This window comes from Mesoplodon densirostris, chromosome 2, assembly GCF_025265405.1.
Source record: "Mesoplodon densirostris isolate mMesDen1 chromosome 2, mMesDen1 primary haplotype, whole genome shotgun sequence".
Lineage (NCBI taxonomy): Eukaryota > Metazoa > Chordata > Mammalia > Artiodactyla > Ziphiidae > Mesoplodon > Mesoplodon densirostris.
The window spans coordinates 78551319-78578388 of record NC_082662.1 but is presented as its reverse complement, the minus strand read 5'-3'; the positions used below and the strand labels follow the sequence as shown (position 1 = coordinate 78578388).

General features: G+C 36.1%; 1 protein-coding gene across 3 annotated transcripts in view; it reads right to left on the bottom strand.

The window, feature by feature from the left end:
* Window positions 1-27070, bottom strand: part of HS2ST1 (heparan sulfate 2-O-sulfotransferase 1) — a 190601-nt gene that overhangs the window by 15416 nt on the left and 148115 nt on the right. For all 3 annotated transcript variants that reach the window (XM_060090056.1, XM_060090057.1, XM_060090058.1), the window contains exons 2-4: window positions 24480-24718; window positions 14822-14907; window positions 2089-2227 (exon numbers count right to left, since the gene is read on the bottom strand). In XM_060090056.1, the coding sequence (XP_059946039.1) occupies window positions 2089-2227; window positions 14822-14907; window positions 24480-24718 (464 nt within the window). The remainder of the gene's footprint in view (window positions 1-2088; window positions 2228-14821; window positions 14908-24479; window positions 24719-27070) is intronic.

Below are 27070 nucleotides of genomic sequence, written 5' to 3'. Positions count from 1 at the left end.
AGATGAAAGGGAGACTATGTTAAAATATCTGCCTGGGTTTTTCTGTGAGCATTGAATATACAACTTTGGAACATCTCTCATACAAAAATATCGAGTGACATGTTGCTTTCCCTCCCTCCTTTTTCAAGGGTATAGAGAGGTTAAGACTGTGAGCTCTGGAATTGGAGTGCTTGGGTTTAAATTCCTGCACCACCATTTACTGGTAGTATAACACTGGGCAAGGTACTTAACCTTTCTGTGCCCCAGTTTCCTTATCTGTAAAATGGACACAACAACAGCAACTATCCCATAAAATTGTTGTACAGGCCACCTGAAAAAATACATAATATGTGACTTAAAACAGAGCTTGATAAACAAGAAGCACTCAATAGATGTGAGCTATTATTGTTGTTATATTAAATATTATTTTTACCTATTTCCCTAAACTATATAGGATAGCAACCACAAAACCACGGTATCCAGGGCTGACGTGACGTGACAGATGTAGGAAGCTATGTGACTGTGAATCTTTTCCTTACCAACACTAACATTCCTTTAGCTGAAGGAGGGAGATGGATACTAACAATTACTGAATAAGAGCTAGTATAAATGATAGGGCTAAAATTAAAAAAGAAAGTAGTTAGCATTGAAGTGAATTTAGAAATAACTAACAATAAATTTTAAAGTACTAGGTCACAAAAGCATTATATTACAGATTTTACAAAATTTTACAGACTCTCCATAATAATATAATTATATATATTTTTTCTAGAAGATTATATAATACTAAGAGATGAGTAGACGCTGAAAAAAAAGGGTACTGTTTGGATCAGTACCTTCTGTCTAAAGCCTTGAGACTAAGGAAAAAAACAGCAATTTCTAGAAAACATAAACAGGTAAATAAAACAACAGGACCATTGCCTTCTCATGTGACAGAGGGCACATCCAACTTAGAAAAAGATTAATTGTTGGGTGTTAATTACTATAATACATCAAGTATCTAGCGTCACCACTACACAACACTTTTGGTTTAAAAGGTGCAGAATTCCCTCACTGAGCCATTTGCTGAATGCTTGCAGATGAACTAGGCACCGTACTCGTACTAGATATGGAGGAGACAAAGGTGAAGGAAATATAGCGCCTGCTTCAGGACGTTCACAGCCTTTTGGAGTAGACATATATGTAAACAAATAATTCAAGTACCACAAAATAAATATTTTAAAAATAGCGATTTGAATGGAGTGCTCTGGGAACTTTGAAAGGGACATGGCTCACTGCCAGAAAAAACTTTATGAAAGAGGTAACATTTGAGCTGGATATTAAAGGTGAACAAAGAGTTTTCAGAGTGAAGGAGAGACATTCTAAATATAGGGAACAAGACGTGTGCAAAAGTATGAAGTAATAAGTTTGGAGGACGGTGACATTTCAGGTAAGGCACCCAGTGATGCACTAGGTGCCTGAGGGGAAAATGAGGCAGGAGAAGGAGGTCTCAGGCTAAGTCAGGCTGCGTCTCCTGTGCCTTGGGCAATCCTGTGAGCAATGAGGTCCTGGTAAAGGTATTCCACCAGAAAAGTGACAAAGTTTGGTTTCTTAGAAAAACAAGTCTGGGGCTACTCTGGAGGACGCACTTAAATAGAAGACAACTCAAATCTGAACCTGCTAAGTAAGAACCCTGTTAAGCTATTATTCTCATCTTGCCTGAAAAAATAAGCTGCTTTAACAAAATAGTGTCCCTAAACAGATGATCACAAATCAACGTAAACTGCCATCATCAAGATTAAGAGAATCAAACTATGTACACAAATATATCATATTAATGAATTATTATAGTGATCTCATAGAAAATTATTAATAGGGCTATAATAAAACAAATATTCAGCTCCAGAACAAAAGTAAAATATTTTTTAAAAGGACAAAATATTATATACTCCAAAATATCAACTACAAAGTAGTTTTATTTTTACTTCTTCATACTTTTGGGTTCTTTTGAAATTTTCCACAATAAGCAAGGAATATATTTATAATCATTAATAAATTTTAAAAGCATTCACTGTTCATTGCATTTCATAAACAATTAGCTTTATAAAAATTCTAAAACTAAAATATTACCTTTTTGTCCCCTTGTTTTCGTCTTCTTAACCCTGGTCTATAATCATCTCCAAATCTCAGAAAGTAATAGTAAGAAACTAGCCTCTCAATAGGATCCCTTATGACATTAATGTAAATTGGCTTCTTCTTCACACCAAATCTGAAATAGAGAAAAATTTAGAAGGTGAAATCAACCCTTTCATTCTGTTTGGGGTGTCCTGAAATTGAAGTTTGAGGTATTAATTCTATATGGTAAAAAACATGAGTTAATTTAAATAAAATACAGTATGTGGAGGTTAGAACATATTTTAAGATTATATTACAATAAAGTAAATAAGAAATAAGAATTTTAAAATTACAGCTGAAGATAAAGGAGAGAAGGGAAAATTGAGTGACAAATAATTTTAAATTTTACTAGCAAGAATTACATAAAGCATTTCAATTTCACATAGCAATGACTTCTCACTTCTGACCCACCAAACTAGATAAACATTGTCAATGGATACAGCAGAAGTCCACACAAGCGCGATCATTTGAGCCTAACTTCTGTGACGCTAATTTTAAAGACAAGATGGAAGTGAAAAACATTAAGTCTTCAGCATTATTTCCTTAGGGAATGATAGACAGTTGGAGGAACACAGAAGGAGTATACTTTAGCCACCCTTGCAGATCCTAGAATTGTCTAGCTGATTCCTGTTCTAATATCCTCACTTATCCCAGCCTTAAACCTTAGCATTATCCTGACTCTCCTTTATTCTTCTTTAGCACGGTTACCAAGTCCTCCTGATTTTTTCTTTTGTAGGCTTTCTCAGAGATTTGACCTGTCTTCCTCACTTCCTTTCTTGTCACAACTGCCCTCTTTGTAGGCCTCTTGCTTGGATTACTGCAATAATTGATGGTTTTATAATAATAAGAATTGGTTTTCTTGCATCCAGTCTCTCTCCCCTTCAGTCTACCTTCATACCAATTCTCAACTGATATTTCCTCATTTATTAGATCACTCTTCTTAGCAACCTGAAATACCCCTACTGTTTATGTTGACTTCAAACCCAAACTCCTTTGTTTGGTTGTTAATGTCTGCTTGCCTTATGTCTTGGGTTCCACCTTACTTATCTAACTTTATTTTCAACTCTTCTCAAACAAGAAACATCTATCTGTTACAGTTAGGCCCACCTCTTCTGCTTCCCAACAACTCCTATTTCTCCTTACATGCCTTTGCTCATTCTATCTTCCTTAACTAGAATGCCTTTCTCATTTTCCTATTCTTTCTATTACATGCATTCATTCAAAAAGTACCTTTTTGTGTATCCAATATATGCCAGGAACTATTCTAATATTAGGAAAACAGCAGTGAAAAAAAAGGACAAAATTCCTCGTCCTTCTGGAGTTAACATTCTCCTTGGGAGAGACAGAACATAAACCAATAAATAAGTAAATATGTTAGATGGTAAAAATACTAAGGAGAGAAATGATGCAGTGCATGCAATAGGGAGAAGTGGGGAGAGTACAATTCAAAACAGGGTTTTCCAGGGAGGCAGCACTATTATTATGTGATGAGAAGAGAGCCATGTAGATGTCTAGGAGAAAGTGTTTCAGGAAGATAAGACTTCGAAGTATGAAGGCCCCAAAGCAGCTAAGTGCCAGGCATTTGTGAGGACCAGCAAGGAGGTCAATCTGGCTGCAGCAGAATCAGGAAGGGGACAGTAACAGAGAATGGGAGTGGAGAGATGGGGGTGGTGGTAGAGGACGTGCAGATCACGTGGACCTTGTAGAGCATGTTAAGTATCAGGAGGGAGGCCTTCCTGAGTCAGCAGAGAAGTGTCATGATATGGAATCTGATGTACAGCATGGTGACTATAATGAACAATACTGTACATACTGTATACTTGAAAGTTGCTATGTCAGTAGGTTTTAAATGTTCTCATCACGACAGCAGCAACAACAAAATGGTACTCATGTGAGGTGAGGATGTGTTAACTAACCTTACTGTGGTAAACATCTCACAATATATGTGTATAGCAAATCATCACATCGTACACCTTAAAGTTACACCATGTTATATGTCAATTATGTGTCAATAAAGCTGGGGGAAAAAAGGTTATTGGCTGTTGTTTTGGAATAAACTGAAGCAGGCAATAACAAAATCTTGTGAAGTCTAGGAAGTCTTTCTGATGACTCCAGCATACAGTACTATCTGCTTTCATTTGACACCTGTACCCAGGAGCTATTGCTATCAGGCAGTTTTACTCTTGGCTTGTCCTGCTAGTGTTTCTCTTATAACTCTTTCCTCCCCAATAGCATTATAAGCCACCTGAGGGTAGGCACAGTGCTTCACACTTCCTTTATATATTTCACAGGGCCTGGTATACATAAATACTTGCCCGCTGGTTAGTACTATTTGAAAGATTAAAAAAATATCAGCAATCTCTCTAAAACTGGGAATCACAGTGAGAAATGAGAAAAGTAAGCTTAAGTTGTATGACTCAGTAAGAGATAGTGAAAGTTGCTTATTCTCTTGACAATCTTGATATGTTTACTCGTCTGTCCACAGAAACCCTCAGTTTAGCTAACTGCTTATAACAAATTTCCCTTCTTACTAAAATATTTTTTCAAAGGCACTAAAAAGCACACAGCTAACCTAACTAGTTTCACATTTTCCCCTTACTTCTGCCTGTTACAATAAATGTCTTACGGACAGCAGGCATTCTATAAATGTTTTATACTAAATGCTTAAGCAAATGAGTAGTGAAAAGAGACCACAGAAGAGAAAAGAGCAAGGTGCCTGGATATAACTCGATTCTTTTAGCTTCTGAATTATTGTAAATTAACTGAACAGGAAGTCCTAACTTACAAACAGGCTGTATTCTATAAAATTGCTTTGTGTGTAAAAAGGGGTCAACTCTCCTGAATTCTAGTCCTTTTCTCACCATTAAGTAAGTGTAAGTCTAAGTCACTAAAATCCTTTGTACATGTGGAAATACTGACAACTACACAGAACTTTTTGGTAAAACATTATTATATTAAATTTGTGAGTTGGTTTATTAGAACTTGGGACATTTTTTTTTCACTGAACAACTCATAAACCTATAAAACCAACAATTCAGTAAAAAATTTTTTTCACAAATTTTTAATGGAAGAAACAGTATTGTTGCAAATATACGGCACTGTTAAATTAGGTATCAGGGTAGAATCCTGCCATGAGGGCAGAGGATTGTTTCTCTCTTGTTCTTGGTTTTATCACTAGTGTTCAGTAAGGTGTCAGAAACATAGGTGTTGGATATTAAAATTAGGTTGAATAGACTGTTGTTAATTGGCCACTTACAAAAGCCTTTCTGGGGCTTCCCTGGTGGCGCAGTGGTTGACAGTCCGCCTGCTGATGCAGGGGACACGGGTTCGTGCCCCGGTCCGGGAGGATCCCACATGCCGCGGAGCGGCTGAGTCCGTGAGCCATGGCTGCTGGGCCTGCGCGTCCGGAGCCTGTGCTCCGCAATGGGAGAGGCCGCAACAGTGAGAGGCCTGTGTACCGCAAAAAAAAAAAAAAAGCCTTTTTGTGGGACAGTGCACCCACTAGTGAGAAGAGGGTAGGTAGGGAGGTATCAGGGATACATAGTTGCTACCTTAACTGCTAGAGCTGAGTCTTGTAAGAGGAATCTAAAAGGGGGAAGCACAGGGCAGTGGGGCAATGACTCCATTCTTAAGACTGTGGGATTCCCTGGGAACCTCCTTTATCATCTCCATTATTAGCCACTGATCCACGTGAACTATTCCCTTGGGAATTACCTCGTCCCAGAACATCTCCTACCAATGCCTCTTCTTTTTTGCTTTCTGCTAGTCCCTGACATGTGGAACAGATAGCAATTCTTACCAAGTAGAAGTGAAAGGGGGATATGGCACTTGACAAAACTCTTCCTGCTGTCTGGGAAATGACTTTCTGGGGCATGGCTTTGGGTGGTGCTTATATGTACGAAACATGATTTTAATGAGATAACCTATGTGAACTTATTCTGAAAATGGGTAAGAACTATTATTTATAACTTATGGTATGGCTGTATAGACATAAAGGCAAGGAATTATAACTGAAAATAGGCCTGATAAAAGAGCATCAGGCCATTCAGCTCAGCTAGTTAGGAAACAAGCATCCTCTTAAGTTTGTATGTTTAAAACTTTTGCCAAACAGGTAGTTTTGTACCAGTGGAAAAATACGTTCTGTAGTTGCAGACTCCAGCTTTAACCCTGGTCAGTCATCTGAGCTGTTCCTCAGGAGGGCTCAGATGGAAGAGTTAGAAAAGCCATTTTCCCTCCAGGAAACTAAACTATCATTAACCCATTAGAACATAATCTTCCTAGGAAGAGAACAGCAGATTTGGTAGGAATCTGCAATGTTATATGGCGATCAAAAGGGAAAATATATAATCTGAGCAGCAGGTTGGTAAGAAACCTTATTCTTGCCATGTCAGTATACATGTACGACAGCAACAGAGACAAACCAGGCACATTTCCTTACACCCACACTCTGTATAGCCTAGATAGATGAATGAACAGCAAGAATAGCTAAAAGAACAAGTGCACACTCAGAACTTTTGAAAGGAACCTTGTCAACTGGCTAGACAAAGCCTAAATGGAAGATGATGAAGCTGAAGGAGGGCTGAATAGCCTTTGGGAAGCATTAACGCTTTGAGATTTCTGCTTCATACCAGATTTAACACTTCTAGTTAATCAGCAGTCTCACAGCGGGAACAAAGATATCTTATACAGTCAACATGTGGTTGGATGAATCTGTGGATGCGGAACCTGCAAATAACAAGGGAGGACTGTACATATTTATTCTGGACTCTCTTATCCCTAAAGTGTTCATAGAAAGCTTCAAATCCTTCTAGTGGTAAGTTCCCATTGTCTTGTTTCAAAAACAGTGAATGACCTGTTGGTATTTATTGGTCCCACTGATAATGATGTTAAGAATAAAAGATTTTTAAAATAATTATTTATCTCTTAAAAAGAGCATTCATCTATTAAAGTGGCCCAAATTTTAAAAAGGGGGGACTGTGGTCCAACAATACCAAAGGCTGATAAGGATACACAGCAACTGGAACTCTCGTGCACTTTTGGTGAGACTGCAAAATAATAAAGCCACTTGGGAAAACAGCTTAGCCGTGTCTTACAGAGCTACCATACAATCCAGCAATCCCACTTCTAGGTTCTCCCCAAGAGAAATGAAGACATTGTGTCCACACAAAACCTGTATGCAAATGTTCTGACAACTTTATTCATAATCACCAAAAGCTGGAAACAACCCAAGTATCCGGGAACTGGTAGATGGACAGTAAGGATGGTGGTGCCTCCATCCTTACTATTCAGTAAGGAACTAACTACTGATACATGCATCAAATTGGATGAATGTCAAAAGCATTATGCTAAGTGAAAGAAGCCAGGTTCAAAAGACTTGGTGACTGACTAGATATATGTGGCAAAGAAAAGCGTTGTTCAAGATGACTCTAAAGTTTCTTGCTTGGATGTCTTGATAAATAAAAATGGGTAAACTTCCCAAAAGAGAACATTGGAGGCAAAGAGAGAATCTTGAGCAATGCCTTATTAGGACTTGGGAATAAGGAGGGCCAGCACAGACTCAGACAGGGAGAAGAAAACACCAGTAAGACAACATGGTAACTGAATGAAGACAGAGTTTTAAGAGCCTAACATGGCTCTGTGTGAGTCACAAACTAACTGCTTCACATACGTTATCATATTTAATCCTCACAACCACCCATGAAGTAGTTACTTTAATTATCCTCATTTTACAAATGGGGAAACTGAAGATCCGAAGTCATGTGGCTGAGACTGCTGAGCTGGGAAGGAACTGAGGGGGATTTAACTAGAAATCTGACTTGAGAGATTACTCCTTAGCATCTACAGGATCAATGCTACAGAAAGAGCTAGTAATACAAATCAATAAAAAGCCAACTCTCGCATATTACTTGCAATGATTAAAATAATTTAAAAAATGTTTCTACAGTGTTTGTGACATATTTGTTGTAAGTTGTAGAAAGTGGTGCAAACTTCAACTGGTTCAGCAGATAAGTACAAGGCAAAAGGGACAATCTCACATGAATCTACATACTACCAAACTTGTCCTGACATATCTGTTTCCTTACTGATTTACCTCAATTGTTCTGAAAAAGACAACAGGGGTGATACAGAGAAACCAAAATGATGGTGATGAAAACCCATACTCATTCCTGGGGATGACCACAAAGGTACACATCTGACGTGGACCTGAATAAAACCGACTGTTGGATCAAGAATAATTTCCAAATATCTTTCTAAGACCGGATGCTGACATATGACCCTAGGTAGTTAGATCATAAAAAAAAAATCTCAGCAGAGTCTGATCAAAAACAGCATTAAAATAGTTTTCTTTTAGCTGGACATTATCCTTTATAAAGGAAAATGTTCTGAAAAAGGTTTTTGTAAGAGATGTTCAAATGTTTTTCTTTTGTATAAAATTTGAAGAAAATCAAAATGGGAGTGACAGATGCTGCTGATAAATGAGTGGTATAAATTTAAAAGGGAGAATAATCTGTAATATTTTCACTGTTTATAATGAACCATAATGAAGTGATAATAATAGTAAAAAAAAAGGGGGTTTCAGTGACCTCACTGAGGACAAGAACTGCAAGTTATTCAACTTTATATTGCCTGCACCCTAGGACAATTTGAAAATGTCTAACCTACACAATTTTTTTCCACTGGAAAATTTCTGAATTTATGATGTTAGCATATCTGCATTATTTTAAAATGGTTTGTTCACCAATTTAAAAAAAAACAGTAATTAAACACTAAAGGGAAAAATGGAAGGAAGAACTAAGAAATGTGCTTAAAAAAATAAGGATAGAGTTAAGACAAAAAGGAATAAGACAGGACAGGAATGCAAATATGTAACAAGAAGATATTTTTGTTATTATTCTAAAGTTCTGAATAAAAACAGATAAACCAAAACAGATAACTGTAACCAAAACACAGCTTGAGCAGATATAAGCTTGCAAATAAAATGTGTGCTTCTTAGTAATCAGTCTAAATTAGAAACCACTTTTAATACTTTATCTTACTGCCTGGGTTTCCTGGGGTATCCTGAGTTTGTACTCTCTTTAGTGTTTCTGCTAAGGCAATTGAAAAGCTATGTGACTAAATATCTCTTTCATCAAATTTGATGGTTTTCTCCTGAAGGCAAGTATTTTAATGGACTCCACAAAGTACTACACCAGTCAAGGATATATTTTAAAGAATAAAATATTTAAAACATTTGTAAAGTGATGTTCCTTTCCTCTTCCTTACTCATTCGTGGTGAGTATGACAAACTAAAAATTATTTTAAAAGATAGCAGTTACATCTAAAATAGTTTGTGACTATATACATCAAAATACATTTCCGCCTGTTGATTTTTTTAAGGTATTTGTTTAACATCTTGTAAAGGTCTATTAAAGTTTTTCACAATACATATTGCTTCCAATAAAATCAAACACATTAGGAAAATATTCAAACCCTTAAATGTTCATGTTAATATTTAAAAAATGAGATTAATCTTTCCAAGAACCTTTATATTTTTTTAACTGCAAAAACCCTAGCATACACCAGAGCTTCATTCTAAGTATAAGACTTTTGCCCAAAGCAAAAGCACTCAATATATTATTTTAATAATGAAAACCTCAAGTATGAGAAACCAAGCTGTGTGTGTAAAAAAAATAAATCATTTAGGTGAAAAGGTAACAAACATTCAACTGAAGGATAATGCAGCCCTGAGGGAAAATATGCATATGAATGAAGTTTATGAAATTGGTCCAATGCCTCTGTAAAAAAAAATAATTAGTTTATTTTAAAGCTGCCTATAAAATGTTTTCAATATTGCTGTATGAATTATTTAAAGAAAAATGTATATCTAACTTTAAAGCAACCACTTTACTGTAAGATGTTGAGTGCTGTGGAAGAAACTAGCAATAAGAATATATTGTTCTATGTATGTAATATTTGGGAGAGTCCTTTTAATTATGGGCTCTTCAAAAAAGTTTGGATTTATTATCAATGTGAATCAGTAATATTTCATTCAAGTCCTTTTCAAAATTGAGAAGTTAAAATGACAGTGGGATATCAATTAAATTTTTGGATTTTACACAGAATGCTCATTCAAGTTGACAAATACATGAGGATGTATTACTTTGAAGTCATGACTGCTAATGCAATGACTGAGCAAACATGTCTAAGCTTAAATAATTTAAAAATCTATTTTTAATGTTTCTGAAGTTAGTGCAGAGTTTTATTAGGGAAAAGATCTGCATTTGAGGTTTTCCTATAATGATACTCAATGTGTTACATAAAACGTTTAAATGGATTCACCAAGCCACATATGTTTACAAAATATTCCTTTTGACCAATTTTCTGATTAGTACTTAATGCGGCACAGACTCTAGGGGGAGCCCCATAGTGCTTGGATACTGTATGTAAGCCTGTTTTATGAACTTTTCTTCAGAGAATTATGATAGGAATAACTTGATCCCATGCCTCCCCAAAAACATGGAAAATGAGAGTGAGTTATGTCCAGATTCAGGCAAATCACTATAAAGGAAATTCACTTAAAAAAAAAGTGCCTTGGGCTTCCCTGGTGGCACAGTGGTTGGGAGTCCGCCTGCCGATGCAGGGGACACAGGTTCATGCCCCGGTCCGGGAAGATCCCACATGCCGCGGAGCAGCGGGGTCCGTGAGCCATGGCTGTTGAGCCTGCACGTCCGGAGCGTGTGCTCCGCAACGGAGAGGCCACAACAGTGAGAGGCTCACATACCGCAAAAAAAAAAAAAAAAAAAAAACTGCCTTTAAGGAAATCAAAAAATACCTAGAAACAAATGACAATGAAAACACAATGACCCAAAACCTATGGGATGCAGCAAAAGCAGCTCTAAGAGGGAAGTTTATAGCAATACAATCCTACCTCAAGAAACAAGAAACATCGCAAACAACCTAAACTTACACCTAAAGCAATTATAGAAAGAAGAACAAAAAACCCCCAAAGTTAGCAGAAAGAAAAAAATCATAAAGATCAGATCAGAAATAAATGAAAAAAAAAAAGGAAACAATAACAAAGATCAATAAAACTAAAACCTGGTTCTTTGAGAAGATAAACAAAATTGATAAACCATTAGCCAGACCCATTGAGAAAAAAAGGGAGAAGATTCAAATCAAGAGAATTAGAAATGAAAAGGGAGAAGTACAACTGACACTGTAGAAATACAAAGGATCATGAGAGATTACTACAAGCAACTATATGCCAATAAAATGGACAACCTGGAAGAAACAGACAAATTCTTAGAAAAGCACAACCTTCCGAGACTGAACCAGGAAGAAATAGAACATTTAAACAGACCAATCACAAGCACTGAAATTGAGACTATGATTAAAAATCTTCAACAAACAAAAGCCCAGGACCAGATGGCTTCACAGGTGAATTCTAGCAAACATTTAGAGAAGGCCTAACACCTATCCTTCTCAAACTCTTCCAAAATATAGCAGAAGGAGGAACACTCCCAAACTCATTCTACAAGGCCACCATCACCCTGACCAAAACCAGACAAAGATGTCACAAAAACAAAACTACAGGCCAATATCACTGATGAACAGGGATGCAAAAATCCTCAACAAAATACTAGCAAACAGAATCCAACAGCACATTTAAAGGATCCTACACCATGATCAAGTGGGGTTTATCCCAGGAATGCAAGGATTCTTCAATATATGCAAATCAATCAGTGTGATACACCATATTAACAAATTGAAGAATAAAAACCATATGATCATCTCAATAGATGCAGAAAAAGCTTTGGACAAAATTCAACACCCATTTATGATAAAAACCCTCCAGAAAGTAGGCATAGAGGGAATTTACCTCAACGTAATAAAGGCCATATATGACAAACCCACAGCCAACATCATTCTCAATGGTGAAAAACTGAAAGCATTTCCTCTAAGATCAGGAACAAGACAACGGTGTCCACTCTCACCACTATTATTCAACATAGTTTTGGAAGTTTTAGCCACAACAATCAGAGAAGAAAAGGAAATAAAAGGAATCCAAATTGGAAAAGAAGAAGTAAAACTGTCAGTGTTTGCAGATGACATGACACTATACATAGAGAATCCTAAAGATGCTACCAGAAAACTACTAGAGCTAATCAATGAATTTGGTAAAGTAGCGGAATACAAAATTAATGCACAGAAATCTCTTGCATTCCTATACACTAATGATGAAAAATCTGAAACAGAAATTAAGGAAGCACTCCCATTTGCCATTGCAACAAAAGGAATAAAATACCTAGGAATAAACCTACCTAAGGAGACAAACTACCTGTATGCAGAAAACTACAAGACACTGATGAAAGAAATTGAAGATGACACAAACAGATGGAGAGATATACCATGTTCTTGGATTGGAAGAATCAACATTGTGAAAATGACTATACTACCCAAAACAATCTATAGATTCACTGCAATCCCTATCAAACTACCACTGGCATTTTTCACAGAACTAGAACAAAAAATTTCACAATTTGTATGGAAACACAAAAGACCCCAAATAGCCAAAGCAATCTTGAGAAAGAAAAATGTAGCTGGAGGAAGCAGATTCCCTGACTTCAGACTATACTACAAAGCTATAGTAATCAAGACAGTATGGTACTGGTACCCAAACAGAAATATAGATCAATGAAACAGGATAGAAAGCCCAGAGATAAACCCACGCACATATGGTCACTTTATCTTTGATAAAGGAGTCAAGAGTATACAGTGGAGAAAAGACAGCCTCTTCAATAAGTGGTGCTGGGAAAACTGGACAGCTACATGTAAAAGAATGAAATTAGAACACTCCCTAACACCATATACAAAAATAAACTCAAAATGGATAAAGACCTAAATGTCAGGCCAGGCACTATAAAACTCTTAGAGGAAAACATAAACAGAACACTTTATTACATAAATCACAGCAAGATCCTTTTCGACCCACCTCCTAGAGTAATGGAAATAACAATAAAAATAAACAAACGGGACCTAATGAAACATAAAAGCTTTTGCATAGCAAAGGAAACCATAAACAAGACGAAAGGACAACCCTAAGAATGGGAGAAAATATTTGCAAATGAAGCAACTGACAAAGGATTAATCTCCAAAATTTATAAACAGCTCATGCAGCTCAACTTCAAAAAAACAAACAACCCAATCCAAAAATGGGCAGAAGACCTAAATAGACATTTCTCCAAAGAAGATATACAGATTGCCAACAAACACATGAAAGGATGCTCAACATCACTAATCAGAGAAATACAAATCAAAACTACAATGAGGTATCACCTCACACCAGTCAGAATGGCCATCATCAAAACATCTGCAAACAATAAATGCTGGAGAGGGTGTGGAGAAGAGGGAACCCTCTTGCACTGTTGGTGGGAATGTAAATGGATACAGCCATTATGGAGAACAGTATGGAGGTTACTTACAAAACTAAAAATATGACTACCATACAAACCAGCAATCCCACTACTGGGCATATACCCTGAAAAAACCATAATTCAAAAATTCATGTACCATAATGTTCATTTCAGCTCTGTTTACAATAGCCAGGACATGGAAGCAACCTAAGTGTCCACTGACAGATGAATGGATAAAGAAGATGTGGCACATATATACAATGGAATATTACTTGGCCATAAAAAGAGACAAAATTGAGTTATTTGTAGTGAGGTGGATGGACCTGGAGACTGTCATACAGAGTTAGTCTGACTGTCATACAGTAAGTCAGAAAGAGAAAAATAAATACTGTATGCTAACACATATATATGGAATCTAAAAAAAAAATGGTTCTGAAGAAACTAGGGGCAGGACAGGACCTAGAGAATGGACTTGAGGACACGGGGAGGGGGAACAGTAAGCTGGGATGAAGTGAGAGAGTGGCATGGACATATATACACTACCAAATGTAAAATAGATACCTAGTAGGAAGAAGCTGCATAGCATAGGGAGATCAGCTTGGTGCTTTGTGACCACCTAGAGGGGTGGGATAGGGAGAGTGGGAGGGAGATGCAAGAGGGAGGACGTATGGGGATATATGTGTATGTATAGCTGATTCACTTTGTTATAAAGCAGAAACTAACACATCATTGTAAAGCAATTATACTCCAATAAAGATGTTAAAAAAAAACCAAAAACGCCATTCACTCAGGAAAAGAAAAAAGTTTCCTTAGAATATATCTCATTTTAAAAGCTAAAACAAGGTAGCCCAAGGGGAAATGTCTCTTGGCTGAGAAGCAGACACTTTAGGGCACCAATAACTGAGTAATGGCTCCTTTGCTTTCTCTGTTCTCAGTTAGTGACGTGGTAAGTCATACTCTGATTGGCCTCTAGCTTAAAACTTGGGGCTCTCCTAAAATAGTGTCATTTGACTGTACAGGAAGCAGAAACATAATAATAATAAATAACTTTAAAGGGCATTACCTAAATTTAATCTACCTTGAATTTCTAAAATTAATATGACAATTATCAATTTATGAACACTAGAGGGCAGTAAAACACTAGACGGTATATTTAAATTACATATCTAAAAGTAGCAAACACAAGCCAGTACGTTTTTTTAATATCAAAATCATAATAATTTAATAAATTGATTCCTTTTTAGGTTGCTATAGTATAAAACATTCTTTCGTGTATCATTTTAGATATAACTTACTTTGCAAAATCCAAATAAGAAATGTGCCCATGATAAAATCCTGGTTTCATCTCTTTCCAGGAAGTTATATTCTTTACAAAGCGCACCTAAAAAAGGAGAACATACTCATTATTTAAGTACAATTTAAAGAAAATGAAGTTTGGTGATAGCAAAATACTTTTCATTTAGACATTCAAAAGCAATCACACCACTCTGACGATTACAGAGCTTGAAATACAGGCTTCAACTAAGGAAAGCATAGTGTGACCTGTAATTGCTAATTCATCATAGAGAAGCTACTACCACCACACTCAGAAAAGAATGAAAGAGGATCCTGAAAACAAAACTGCACAAGGCAACCATTTACGACACTGTATAGTGAGTACATTTATATGGGGAGGGGAAGGGAGGGGAGGGTGGGTACCAACACCTAAGCTGAAGCAGGCAGCACTTCAGTATGGGGATAGTCTATGCAAATCTGTATTCTTCTCAGAGACTTGTTATTCATAAAAATTCTCATTTATTAATAACTCACAAATAACAAATATCAACTAATCCTTAATCCAAATGATTAAAGAAAGGATGAAAAACAGAAGACTTTAAAGAGCTAAGAGCAGATATCATAAGCTTGAGCAGATATCATTAACTTGATAAAAAAGCTTAATAAAATTAGGGGTGTGATACACATAAAATTTTAAAAATATCTAAATATTATTATTTTAATCTATTGGAATGAATGTATACAAAAGATTAGTTAATATAAAAATTATTTAACTGTAAATATATTATAAAAATGTTAAAAACTGGTTAATACAGAACTTTATAAACAAGCTGCAAGGCAGTGATACATAATTTCTCAAAAAAAAATGGTATAAATTTCTGATAAGAAAATCTCTGCATGATCAACAGTAGGTGGTTGAGAATCTCTTCTGGAGACTAAAGACAGGGTGGGGATGGGTGAGGGGTTGGGGGCCCAGTGCCCCCTGCTGCACTGAAAGCATCTGCAAGCTGTGACCTCAGCCTCTAACACACAGGACTGTCAATCACATACTTTTGACAATTTATCAATCTTTCATTTACATTTTAGAATAGAGTTAGTCACATGGAGATATTCTGGAGCACTTCTTACCAGGTCAGTCAATAAGTTAATAGCCATGAATAATGGCTACCTCCTGGATAAGGCCCATTGGTAAGGACAGAGAAGGGAAACAGTGCAGAAGCAACCTTATATCGGAGGATGTGAACTAAGGAAAAATGGAAGATTCTGGAAGTAGAATTTATTTTTTAGGGGAAGCATCAATAACTCATATACTACGAAAAATAATGGAGTTTTTAGAAGGGAAATGAAATGAACCTTATGTTATTATCTTACACACACACATCCTGAACATCTGAAAATTGGATGTAGATAACAAAATTATTTTGCATTAGAGAATACACAATTATATTTTTGCAGATATTTACAGTTTTTCCCCACCAAAACAGAAGAGCCAAACAAATGTGTGATTTGAGATTCCCAGGTTCTTTCTTATTTCTTCTTCAAGTAAGGCATCAAATAGAATAAAAATATCAAGTGACCAGTGAAAAAGAAACAGAAAATAAAAAATTATATAACCCATAAACTGAATCCTTAAAAAATTTTACATGTTGAATATGAAAAATCCTTATAATTTTCACTTAATGGTAAATTAAACAAGATTTTGATTCTATGAAAATCAGTTTCAGTATTTCAGCACCAAATGAGGGAGAAATAGAAGGCAAAGAGAATAGGAATGGTAGGCGATGGTTCAACGGTGCTTAAGACATACTTACAACTCAGCTCTATTTTCCAGAAGGTGATTTAATATGGATGTGATGGTGTCAGAGGGAAATGAAAGGAGATGCCAGATTGAAGTCTGACAAAACTGTGCTATATAAGCCAAATGTTAGAGGATCATAGTACACTGTGATGAAAGACTTAGGTGTAAACTTCAAGTATCCTTTTTTCCTCCACCCTTCCAAAGAACAGTCAAGATCAAACTAAATCCTCCTAAAGACACACTTCATCTGCCACGTGTCCTTCGATGTGAGGTGAAGAGCCCAGGAAGCTGGATGAGATCTGGACTGATGCCGGGCTTCCCAAACTCAACGTGCAAATGAGTCATCTGGGACTCTTGTTAAAACACAGATTCTGATTCAGAAGGTCTGGAGTGGGGCCCAAGTTTCTGGACTTCTAACAAGTTTCCACGTGATGGCCAGGTCAATGGGCCACACCAAGGAATAAGACTTTATCGTGTGTGGGCCCAGGACCTAGCTCTTGGTTTTATCAACGTGAAGCTTGTTTCCGCAGCATCTGCAAAGGAGGCTTGAGGTCTACAGAAGCTCTTTAGCAAGGATATATTCTCATAGTCACTGCTTTTGTGATATGGAAAAAAGTATACTGAAATAGAACAATTTTTTAAAGATTATCTTATAAGCTACCACAATATATAAAAAAGAATGGGGGTTGGGAGCAGAATGACCCTGCTACTCAGTCTTCTTCATCTACCCACACACAGTGATGCCTGAAGCACATCAGAACCAAAGCATGCCAAGAAACACAGTATAAAAAGTAACAAAATAAGTAAAAGGGTTATGCCTCCAGGTGGACTCAGGGAACAGAACAGAACAAGGCATGAATCTTCTACTGCTGTCACCAAACTCAAACTCTCTTGTTTATAGAATCAGCATTTTAGAGGTGAAAGGGCCCAGGATATCCTGTACTTGTTATTTTATAGATAAAGAAACTGAAGGCCAAGAACCACATACCTCAGATTTTGGTCCAATCATCCTTCTATACCACTAGCTAATTTCTTTAATCTATTATTGTCCAATTTAAACAAGGGAGGGGGGAACCAGAAGGATTTGAAAGAAGAGCAGACAGATATCGTTTGTACTATAATTCTGATCAACAAACTTGGACACTGAGAATTTCAGGCTTTATCCACTGCTCAGGAAACCCCTGAGATCCAGTCATTCAAAACTCCTCAACCTCCAAGATCTCAAAGCTCTGTTGATATATCTCTCTCAATTGTTTATTTTCCTCATTACATTCATTATAATCTCAACTTCCAATCCACCCTGTTCACTACTCTCATATTGCTCATACTGAATAACCATTTTTCAACAATGGCCACTGACTTACTCTTGCCTTTTTATTGTCTTGGGTAACCTCAGGGGTTGAACACTTCTGGTCAAAACTAAGAGATCCAGTCTAAATGCCTCTGTAGGACCTTTTTTATTTTTTTTAAAGTCAGGAGGCTCTAACTTTTTTTCTTTTTTAAAGAAGATGTTGGGGGTAGGAGTTAATTAATTAATTAATTAATTATTGCTGTGTTGGGTCTTCGTTTCTGTGTGAGGGCTATCTCTAGTTGTGGCAAGCGGGGGCCACTCTTCATCACGGTGCGTGGGCCTCTCACTGTCGTGGACTCTCTTGTTGCAGAGCACAGGCTCCAGATGCGCAGGCTCAGTAGTTGTGGCTCACGGGCCTAGCCGCTCCGTGGCATGTGGGATCCTCCCAGACCACGGCTCGAACCCACGTCCCCTGCATTGGCAGGCAGATTCTCAACCACTGCGCCACCAGGGAAGCCCCTCTGTAGGATTTTGAATTTTATTTTACTAAATTAATTCTGACATAAATTCAGGTGGGTTATTATTGCTTTTAAATTCTCTACACTATATTATTGCTAAGTCTCCAAAGCCCACAGAATCTTTCTCTAATCTCCAACTAAGAGAATACTGAAGGCTACATACTTAATATATATGTATATGTATTTTTTTCTTTCATCTCATCAACATTTAACTCAGGCAATCTGTTAAAGTCTCATTAATAAAGCTGTGGCTGATTTACAATTTGCAATAAATCAAAAGATGCTGAGCTGAGATTTACCTTCCCTTCACAGGAAAGAAAAAAGTGCTAAGCAAACAAATGCTGTCAATAAGGTTAAAGTGGTGGTTCACATTAATCTGGAGAATGATCTGAGCATTTAGAAGTGTCATTTACATACAACTGAAATTCTACACCATCCTAATCTCTTCAAAAGTGATCTCCAAGGACATAACGATCTAATTAATCCTCTTTGAAGAACAGTATTTTTTAAAATTTTCCTTTCAAAGTATTAATTTAGCCACTACTCCTTTTAGCCATGTTTAATATTTATCCTCTTAGTTCTCCATAGTTTTCCCTGCCCTCCTCTCTTCATCTTCACTTGTTCCCTTTCACCAGTCTAGCTGCAGTTCCTGCCCTGTCATTTTCTGCCTTCTCGCCTCTTCTGTACCACTTGTCTCTCAGTTTTTCTACTGGTTTTCCTCTACAGTGGAGCATTCTGCCCAAGACCTTGAGATAAAGCTCTGGAATAGAGAGGAGTAGGGGAAAATGCAGATCAGGTGAGCAAGCTTTTACTCAGTTCATTTTATAGATTCTTACTGACTAGGATAATTGGCCCTAACGAACGATAAAGTGAGAGGCAAAAAGGAGCAAAGCTAATAGTATCAAATGAGGTTGAGTCTGAAGACACTGAAAACTCTTGGGGAAAAGAAATAAAGTCACCATAGTGACCTTATCCAAAGAGAATTTCCATACTCTGATTGCAAAAGGCTATCAAGAAGATGTTTCAGAAGTAGTAGTTAGATATAGTACAGGAAAAGAGATGTTTTTATGGTTAGCCTGGAGCAGATTCTAAACTGTGATTTTTGTCAGATTTTATAACTCAAGCAGAGTCAGGCTAGCAAGTAACCACAAGATGCCTTTAGGGAAAACACAAGCAACAACGTAGGGAGTGGTGTTGTGATTTATTTGCTAGTTGAACCAGACCTGAACCAGTGCTGTAGGAAAAGCTGAGAAAGCACCATCGCACTAACACTATATCTAGACTTATATTCTTAATGAGATTAATCTCAACATTATGATTATCTGTGATCACAAAATAACTTGTTTTCACTATCTACAAGTAGGAATGTCATCCCAAACATCCTGGCCAAATTCCGTCTTTGTAATTACTACCTATTGAGTGAACACTACTATTAACTTGGGTAATTATACATACCAAACTCCTACTCATGCATATACTTAAAGTAAACATTCATTGTACAGCTGTGGGTAGTTTTATGAGACTACACTAGACAGAAAGTTTTCTATGCAAAGAGAAAAACTGAGTATTAGTTGGATAAAATATAAGAAAGGTTCAGCAGCAATAGAACATAATATACTGTCTTCACTAAAATTCAGAACTGTTGTTCAATCACTTTTTTTTTGTGGGAGGGGGTGTATGTGTCCCAAATCACCTGAGGTAAGGAGAGTTCATGCTCATACTGCTATCAATCAGAGGGGCTACCTCTGCCAGCAGTTATCATCATGGCATCATGCTCAGCTAAGAACTGCCTTCAGAATCTAAATGGGTTCATTTGTTCATTCATTCATTCAACAAAAAATTTATGTATCTACTATGTCTCAGGCACGGTTCTAAGCACAGAGATACAAGGTGAACAAGGCAAGGTTCCTGCCCTTAAGGAGCTTAAGTTATAATAGAGAAAAAGACAGTAAACAAATAAAGCAATAAGTAATAGGAAAGATACTGAAAGAATGATGGTACACAGTAACTTGGAAGAGGTATTTAATATATAGGATGGCCAAGTAAGGTTTTGCTATGAAGAGGTCATTAAGCTGAAACCTTAAATGGATAACACGAAGCCAATTGTGAGAAGCCAGGAGAAGTGCGTTCTAAGAGGAAACGAGTATAGTGGCCTTGAAGCGGGAAAGGCTTGGTGCATTCAGAGAACCAAAAAGCCAGTGTGGCTAGTAAATTAGAGGTTGAAGCAAGGGACAATGGACAAGGGCTTGATTAAGAAGGACCTGTTGGCCTAGATAAGGAATTTGGATTTTCTTGTGGAGGTAGGAATACGAATTTAAAGATAAGTAACTCACCATCCTGTGAAGATTATAATATGCATCTTCCCATCACTTCACTGAGAATCCTATCCTATATTTTTGCTACTCAAACTTTGGTTCAAGGACCAGAAGCATCAGTTTTGGCACTAACAGGAAGCTTTTTAGAAATTCAGAATATCAGGCTTTATCTTAGTCCTTCTGAATAGGAATCTGTATTTTAACTGGTGTTCAGTATACACATTATAGGTTGAGAGGCATTCATCTAAAGTGTTGTTCTGAAAAATCAGTATCTGCAACTAATATCAAACCATATGCGCTACTGCAAATGACCAGAAGTTGGTTTAACAGTAAATTAAAAAGAAAAAAAAATTACTACACTGTTCTACAGAGAATGCAAATTCTGGATATTTCCAGTTTCTTAGAAAGATCTTAAATATGATCAGACCTAAATATGTGAGAGCAGAAAAGAATTAAGAAAGATCATAAAAGATGCTGCCACTTACACCTATTTGCATAGTTACTTTAAAGGCAAGATGTTCTGTAATACAGAGATATTTTGTGATAGCAGAGTAAACTTCATTTTCCAACTAGAAGAGCTGATTACCTGTCTCCTGCCAATTCCTGTCTATTAATGGAGTAAAGCCCATATCTCAAAAATATAACTTTCATGACTGAGTCCACCTCATTCTTATCACTTAGTCTTCTCATGCCTTATATTCTCAAATGTTTATCTTCTAATCTCCTTGTTCTAACTGTTCCTCAAACTCCTTAATTTTGAAAAATTCCTAAACTACGGAAAAGTTGGAAGAATAGTAGTCAACATCTGTACACTCTTCACCAAGGGTAACTGTTAACGTTTTATCACTTCTGTTTATCTCCTTCTTTCCCCCTTTTTCTCTATGCACACGCACACTTATTTGTTTCTGAATCGAAGTAGCAGACATTTTTGATCAAGGATCCAATCATGGGTCACAAACTACATTTGGTTTTCATGTCTCTTTAGTCTCCTCTAGTCCATCTCCCCCCACCCCTTTTTTTTGGTTGTCATGACATTGACACTTTAGAAGAGTTCAGGACAGTTGTTCTAGAGAATGTTCTACAATATGGATTTGCCTGTTTTCTCAAGATGAGGTCCAGGTTAAACATTTTGGTGAGAACACCATAAATTGATGTTTTCTTTGAATAGTACTCATAGTTCCTGCGATTATGTTTTACATTCCCTAGTAAATTATAAATAAGCTCCTTGAAAGACACAGCCTTGCTTTTTATTTCTTTGGCAATTCCTCAAAGAATGTAACATAATCTCTGTATACATTACATATGCAATAAATAAATGAAAACTTGCAAGCAGGGTTGAGAACTGTTTCTAAGAATACCCATAACTGTTACACATTGAATACTTTTATACCAGACTAGAAACATTTGGGCTTTGCCTCTAAAATTTTTGTGAGAAATAATTAAGCATGTAAACAGTTTAGCACAGTCCCCAGTACAAAATACATCTAGGAAAGAGCTGGGGCTAAAGGCAGATAGATATTGAGCAGACTGGACTGCTGAGGTTGGAAGGTGAGGGAATAAAGGGTGTAATCACCTATTACATCCCAAAATATTTTTATGAGTAAACTGGGCTTTACATGGAAGATTGGGACAACAGCAGATTTAATAAAAACCTCATCTTTTAAGTCTCATTTGAGTTAGATACAGATTAGAAACTATTTCTCAGAGAAGAAAGAAGAGCAAAATAGGTCATTTATTAATTCCTATATAAATAATAGGGCAGTTGAGAACAGTTCACAAGGACAATAAAAATATGGTATTAAAATCAAGTGTGTTATACAAGATGGGGTTCAGGGGATATTTTTAAAATTATTTTCAAGGCATCTAGTAATTCAAAACTTCACATCTAAATGAAACTTACTAGATTGAAAGTGAAATTAAAACACTATCTAATATGTCATGCAAAGGGAAGGGAAGCGATACCTATGACTTGTTTGAAGAACTGTTTCTACACAGAACAAGAGACCAGCAAATAATTTAGATATGGTATATTAGAGAACATTTGGTATATAAGCTATTCCTAATTAAGACCAGGTGTTGAACTACCAGCTGACATTTTGAAGTATGCCAGCTAGTGATTAAGACTATTCTTCTACTCTGCCCAAACATGTTTTAAGTGTTGTTCATTATGTAATCCAGTTGCCTTTAAGATAGTGTTTACGCTTCTCTTTTGATGCATATATTTACACACACACACACACACACACACACACACAAACAAACATGACAAGCTATTGAAAGAAAAACAGAAGTTTTATCTCATCCAAATGCAACCGGGGAAATGTACCACTACATGATGCCTATAAATGTCTTATGTGGTGAGCTTCTGTAGATTTATATTTCATGAGGAAAAAAAAAAAAGGTCAATGTCATTTTCAGCTGCCAGACAACTGTGTAATGCTGGACAGAAAATTTGGACACAAATTCTAAAAATCTGAACAAACAAGCTGACTTTATTTTTCTAAACAATACTACTGAAGAAATCTAAAATTATTATGTGAGTGCTAAGAAATGTTCCTTTTAAACCAAGATATATTCTGAAAAGCAATCATGCAAATACACTTAAAATCTACTACACACTGTATAAAACCTGATGATTTAAGATACTTGCCCTTGAGATATACAATATTACATAATGAATAGTTTTTATGACCCACTTAGCTAAATAAGCTCATGTTTCTTCTCATTTACAGAAGAGTTATTTGGTTTGGCTGATGAATGTAGATTTTTGGTTTTATAAAAAAGAGTAATTAGGGATAATTCAGAGAGCCAAGAATTACATGGGCAGATGATATGCCATATACAATTAGCCTTTAAAAATAGCTCTCTAGCAAGAAAGTGATCCTAACCTTGTGTATCAATGTTATTCTCTTGCTTCAGTGCGAGGATTATAGGTATGCTAAATAGTGGGATAACAATCAATTCTGTGACAATAAAACAAGTTCAGCTATCTTCAAACAGATAAATACATTCTAACTATATGACTATCACAAATGCCTTTCTAATAAGTTACCTCAGTATGGTATTTGATCCTACATAGTCTTTTCAAATATTATCTTTTTGTCTCATGGGGCCCAATTCCCATTCCCTTCAGTATTTGTAGAGAGAACTTTATAATTATAGTCAGAACTCCAGGTGTGAAGAAAATATCTGAAACTATTGCTAAAGAGGGGAGTCAATTTCATTTCATGATAACTTGCTCCACTTTTCTTAAAACCATTTCATAAAATTATCTATCTACCTGTTTATCTAAAGATTCTTACAACTTGAAAGGCAAGATTATGTTAAAAATATAAGCCGCAATCCCTGTTTGTCAGGCGTTTATAGCTAATACTTACATAAATTATAGTAAAGATAAGATGAAATGCAGGAGTCTAGTCACAAAACTGAACCATATAGAATATAGGTATTCATCAAATAAAGATTTCTCAATCATAAGTGGAGACAATATAATGATTTTTATTGCGGGGCATCTGCTAAAAATATCTCACACTTTTAGAAGGATACCATACTGAAGAGCATCAATATTCTCTTCAAAAATTCAAGAATGTGAAGAATGTAAAATTATAGGTAAGTTCGGTTGGTCCTTTCCCCCAAGAAACTTACAATCCACTGGGCTCAGCATATATATCCCTTAAAATGCTTTATCTCCTTGAGATAAAAAATTTGAGTTAGGAAGTGTCAGAAAATATTACACATCCCCTACGTGGTATTTACCTGATCTTGCAGTGACATTACTGGATTATTTTTGGTAGTGTTGATGTGAAGAACATGGTATTTATTCTTTGCACATAGGTCATAGGCAATATTGGTAAAAGAGGTGCTTGCAGTTTTGGGGACTCTGTTATAAATGATCACCATGTCTTCTTCCTCATCTAAAGCTGCATCTTGCCGAGGGCTATCCATCGTATGTCGCTGCTCAATCTCTCGAACTTCATGTCTTGCAATAGCCCTTTCTGCAAAGAAAAACAGATTATGAACTTAGTTTTAAAAGACACTATAAGGAAGTTGTAAACACTGAAAATAATTTCCTATTCCTGGAACATAGTTTTCCTATTCAAGAACTGGGTTAAGAGCAGCTGAAAAAATGTTTTGAGGGCCAAAAGTTCAGAATTACCTCTGAAGGATAATACATATGCATATGAAGAATGAAAGAATAAACAGTCATCAAGTTTAGAACCCCACAGACCAGACAGTTCTTCAGTGTAGTTCAAAAGACACTTTTCATTCCAATAGAATTTCTACAGCCTGGACTAATTTTCAAACACATAAAGACAGAATGAATAGAATACTAAACTTCACAGTAAAAAATACACTTAGAAAATAAATTACTTATAATTTAGGCAATGATTTTGAAATTTATTACTTAGGATGTAGTTACTGCCTGCTTTATCAAAATGTAGCAGGACAGTGATTATAAATGCTGGTGTGATTTTTAGGTAACAACAGTAGAAACAACACCATAATAAAACCTTTTTCTTTTTGGTGTTGCATTACAGATAAGTCCTGGTTATGTTTATTCCTTAAATTCCATGGTTCCTCTAATTCAAATCACTGTCCACCAAGCAGTTTGAAAAGCAGTAACATTTTGCTTTCGAAAACTTCAGCTTCAAATAAAGAAAGAAAAGGGGAAGAAATGAGGGGAAAAAAATAACAAGATTGCAAGTTACTTTGCACAAAGACAACTGTTCACACACAGCATGCACCCTCCTACCACCAGATCTCTGTGCAAGCTGTCTTACCTGCCTTGAACCCTCATCCATTCTCCCTCAACCTCAACCCTACCTAGTGAACTCCTCAAACTTCACATTGAATTTAATCATCACTTGCAAGGGAAGCATCATCTAATCTCCCTAACTAGGTCAAATCACACACACACACACACACACACACACACACACAATATGTGTACATACCTCATACTGCATGTCTCATACATAATTGCAATTTTACATTATATGTGTGTTAGCATCTACCTACCATACTGGTGACAACTTAGTAAAGTGACATGAAAAAGCAATGTGGTATAATTACAATAACAAGTTCAGGCTTCAAATATTGTCTGACTATGCATCTTAAATTTTGGTTCAGAAGATATGGCCACTATGTTAATACAGTATGCTCTGAGCTGAGGATTCACATTCAGAAGACTTGAATTAAAGTTTCAGGCCTGCTGCTTACTAGCAGTGTGCTTTCCAAAGCAGGAAGAGAAGCACATATATGCATACAAGTGTATCCATTTTCATGGGGGAGAGTTAGTTGGGAATGTGGAGAAAAAGAGATGAGCTTAATGTTGAACATACTGTTGGATTGTCCGGGACACACAGGAGATAAAGATAATTGGGCACATAGGTCAAGTGCTGAGAATAAAGGTTCATGCAGAAGAAAGACATCTGGGAAAACCATAGGAATGGATGAAACTACCTAGATAATGTAGAATACATAGCATGGAAAGAGACAGTAATCTTAGAACAGAATCTTAGGAAATACCAACATTTAAGGGCCAAGAAAAAAAAGACAATGTATAGAAAAACACAAAGAAGAAATAGAAAGAAAAAGAAATATGGACAGACTTTTAAGAAACATATACCACATGTTTAGAAAGCATAATATTTTTCAGATTGACAGTACTTTGCAAATGAATCTATAATCAAGGTAATGTATGCTGCTCAAGCATCTCCATAGGATATGGAAGCTGTCTCATTAAATTCAACATGTATTTATGGAGAGCCTAAGCATATTATATTCAATAATTTTAAAGGAATTTTATCTTCCAAACAACCTCAAACTGTCACCACAGTCCAAAACTATTATGGTATTATTACGTCCATACACCCTCCTTTTTCTACTAAGGGAAATAAAACAGTACTGTTGTCATTTAAGGGCTGACAGAAGTGTAAGAGGTTTCCTACAGCAGGCCAGACATACATGAAATTACCTATACTTTTAATGGCTACACCTACAACCAACAATGCTGAATTTACTTTCACTAGTTTTTTGAAATCAAGCATTTGGAAAAGAAACAATTTTGTTATTTTTTTTAAAAGAAGTTATTATTTAGTCTATGGATTTTTTATTTTTTAAGGTGCTAAAACTCTAGCTGGAGCATGAAACTAGCATGTTTTTAAAATTAATCATTGTTCTTGGTTCACTATGTGTATTAAAGCATATGAACTGTATATTTCACACAATTTTAAAACGTTTCTTAAATTATGAAAAGATGCAAATTCAGGTAACTACTTTCCTCATTCAAATAATACATTTATATGCATTTTCTATTTTTCAAATGTTTTTACTTTGCTTAAGCA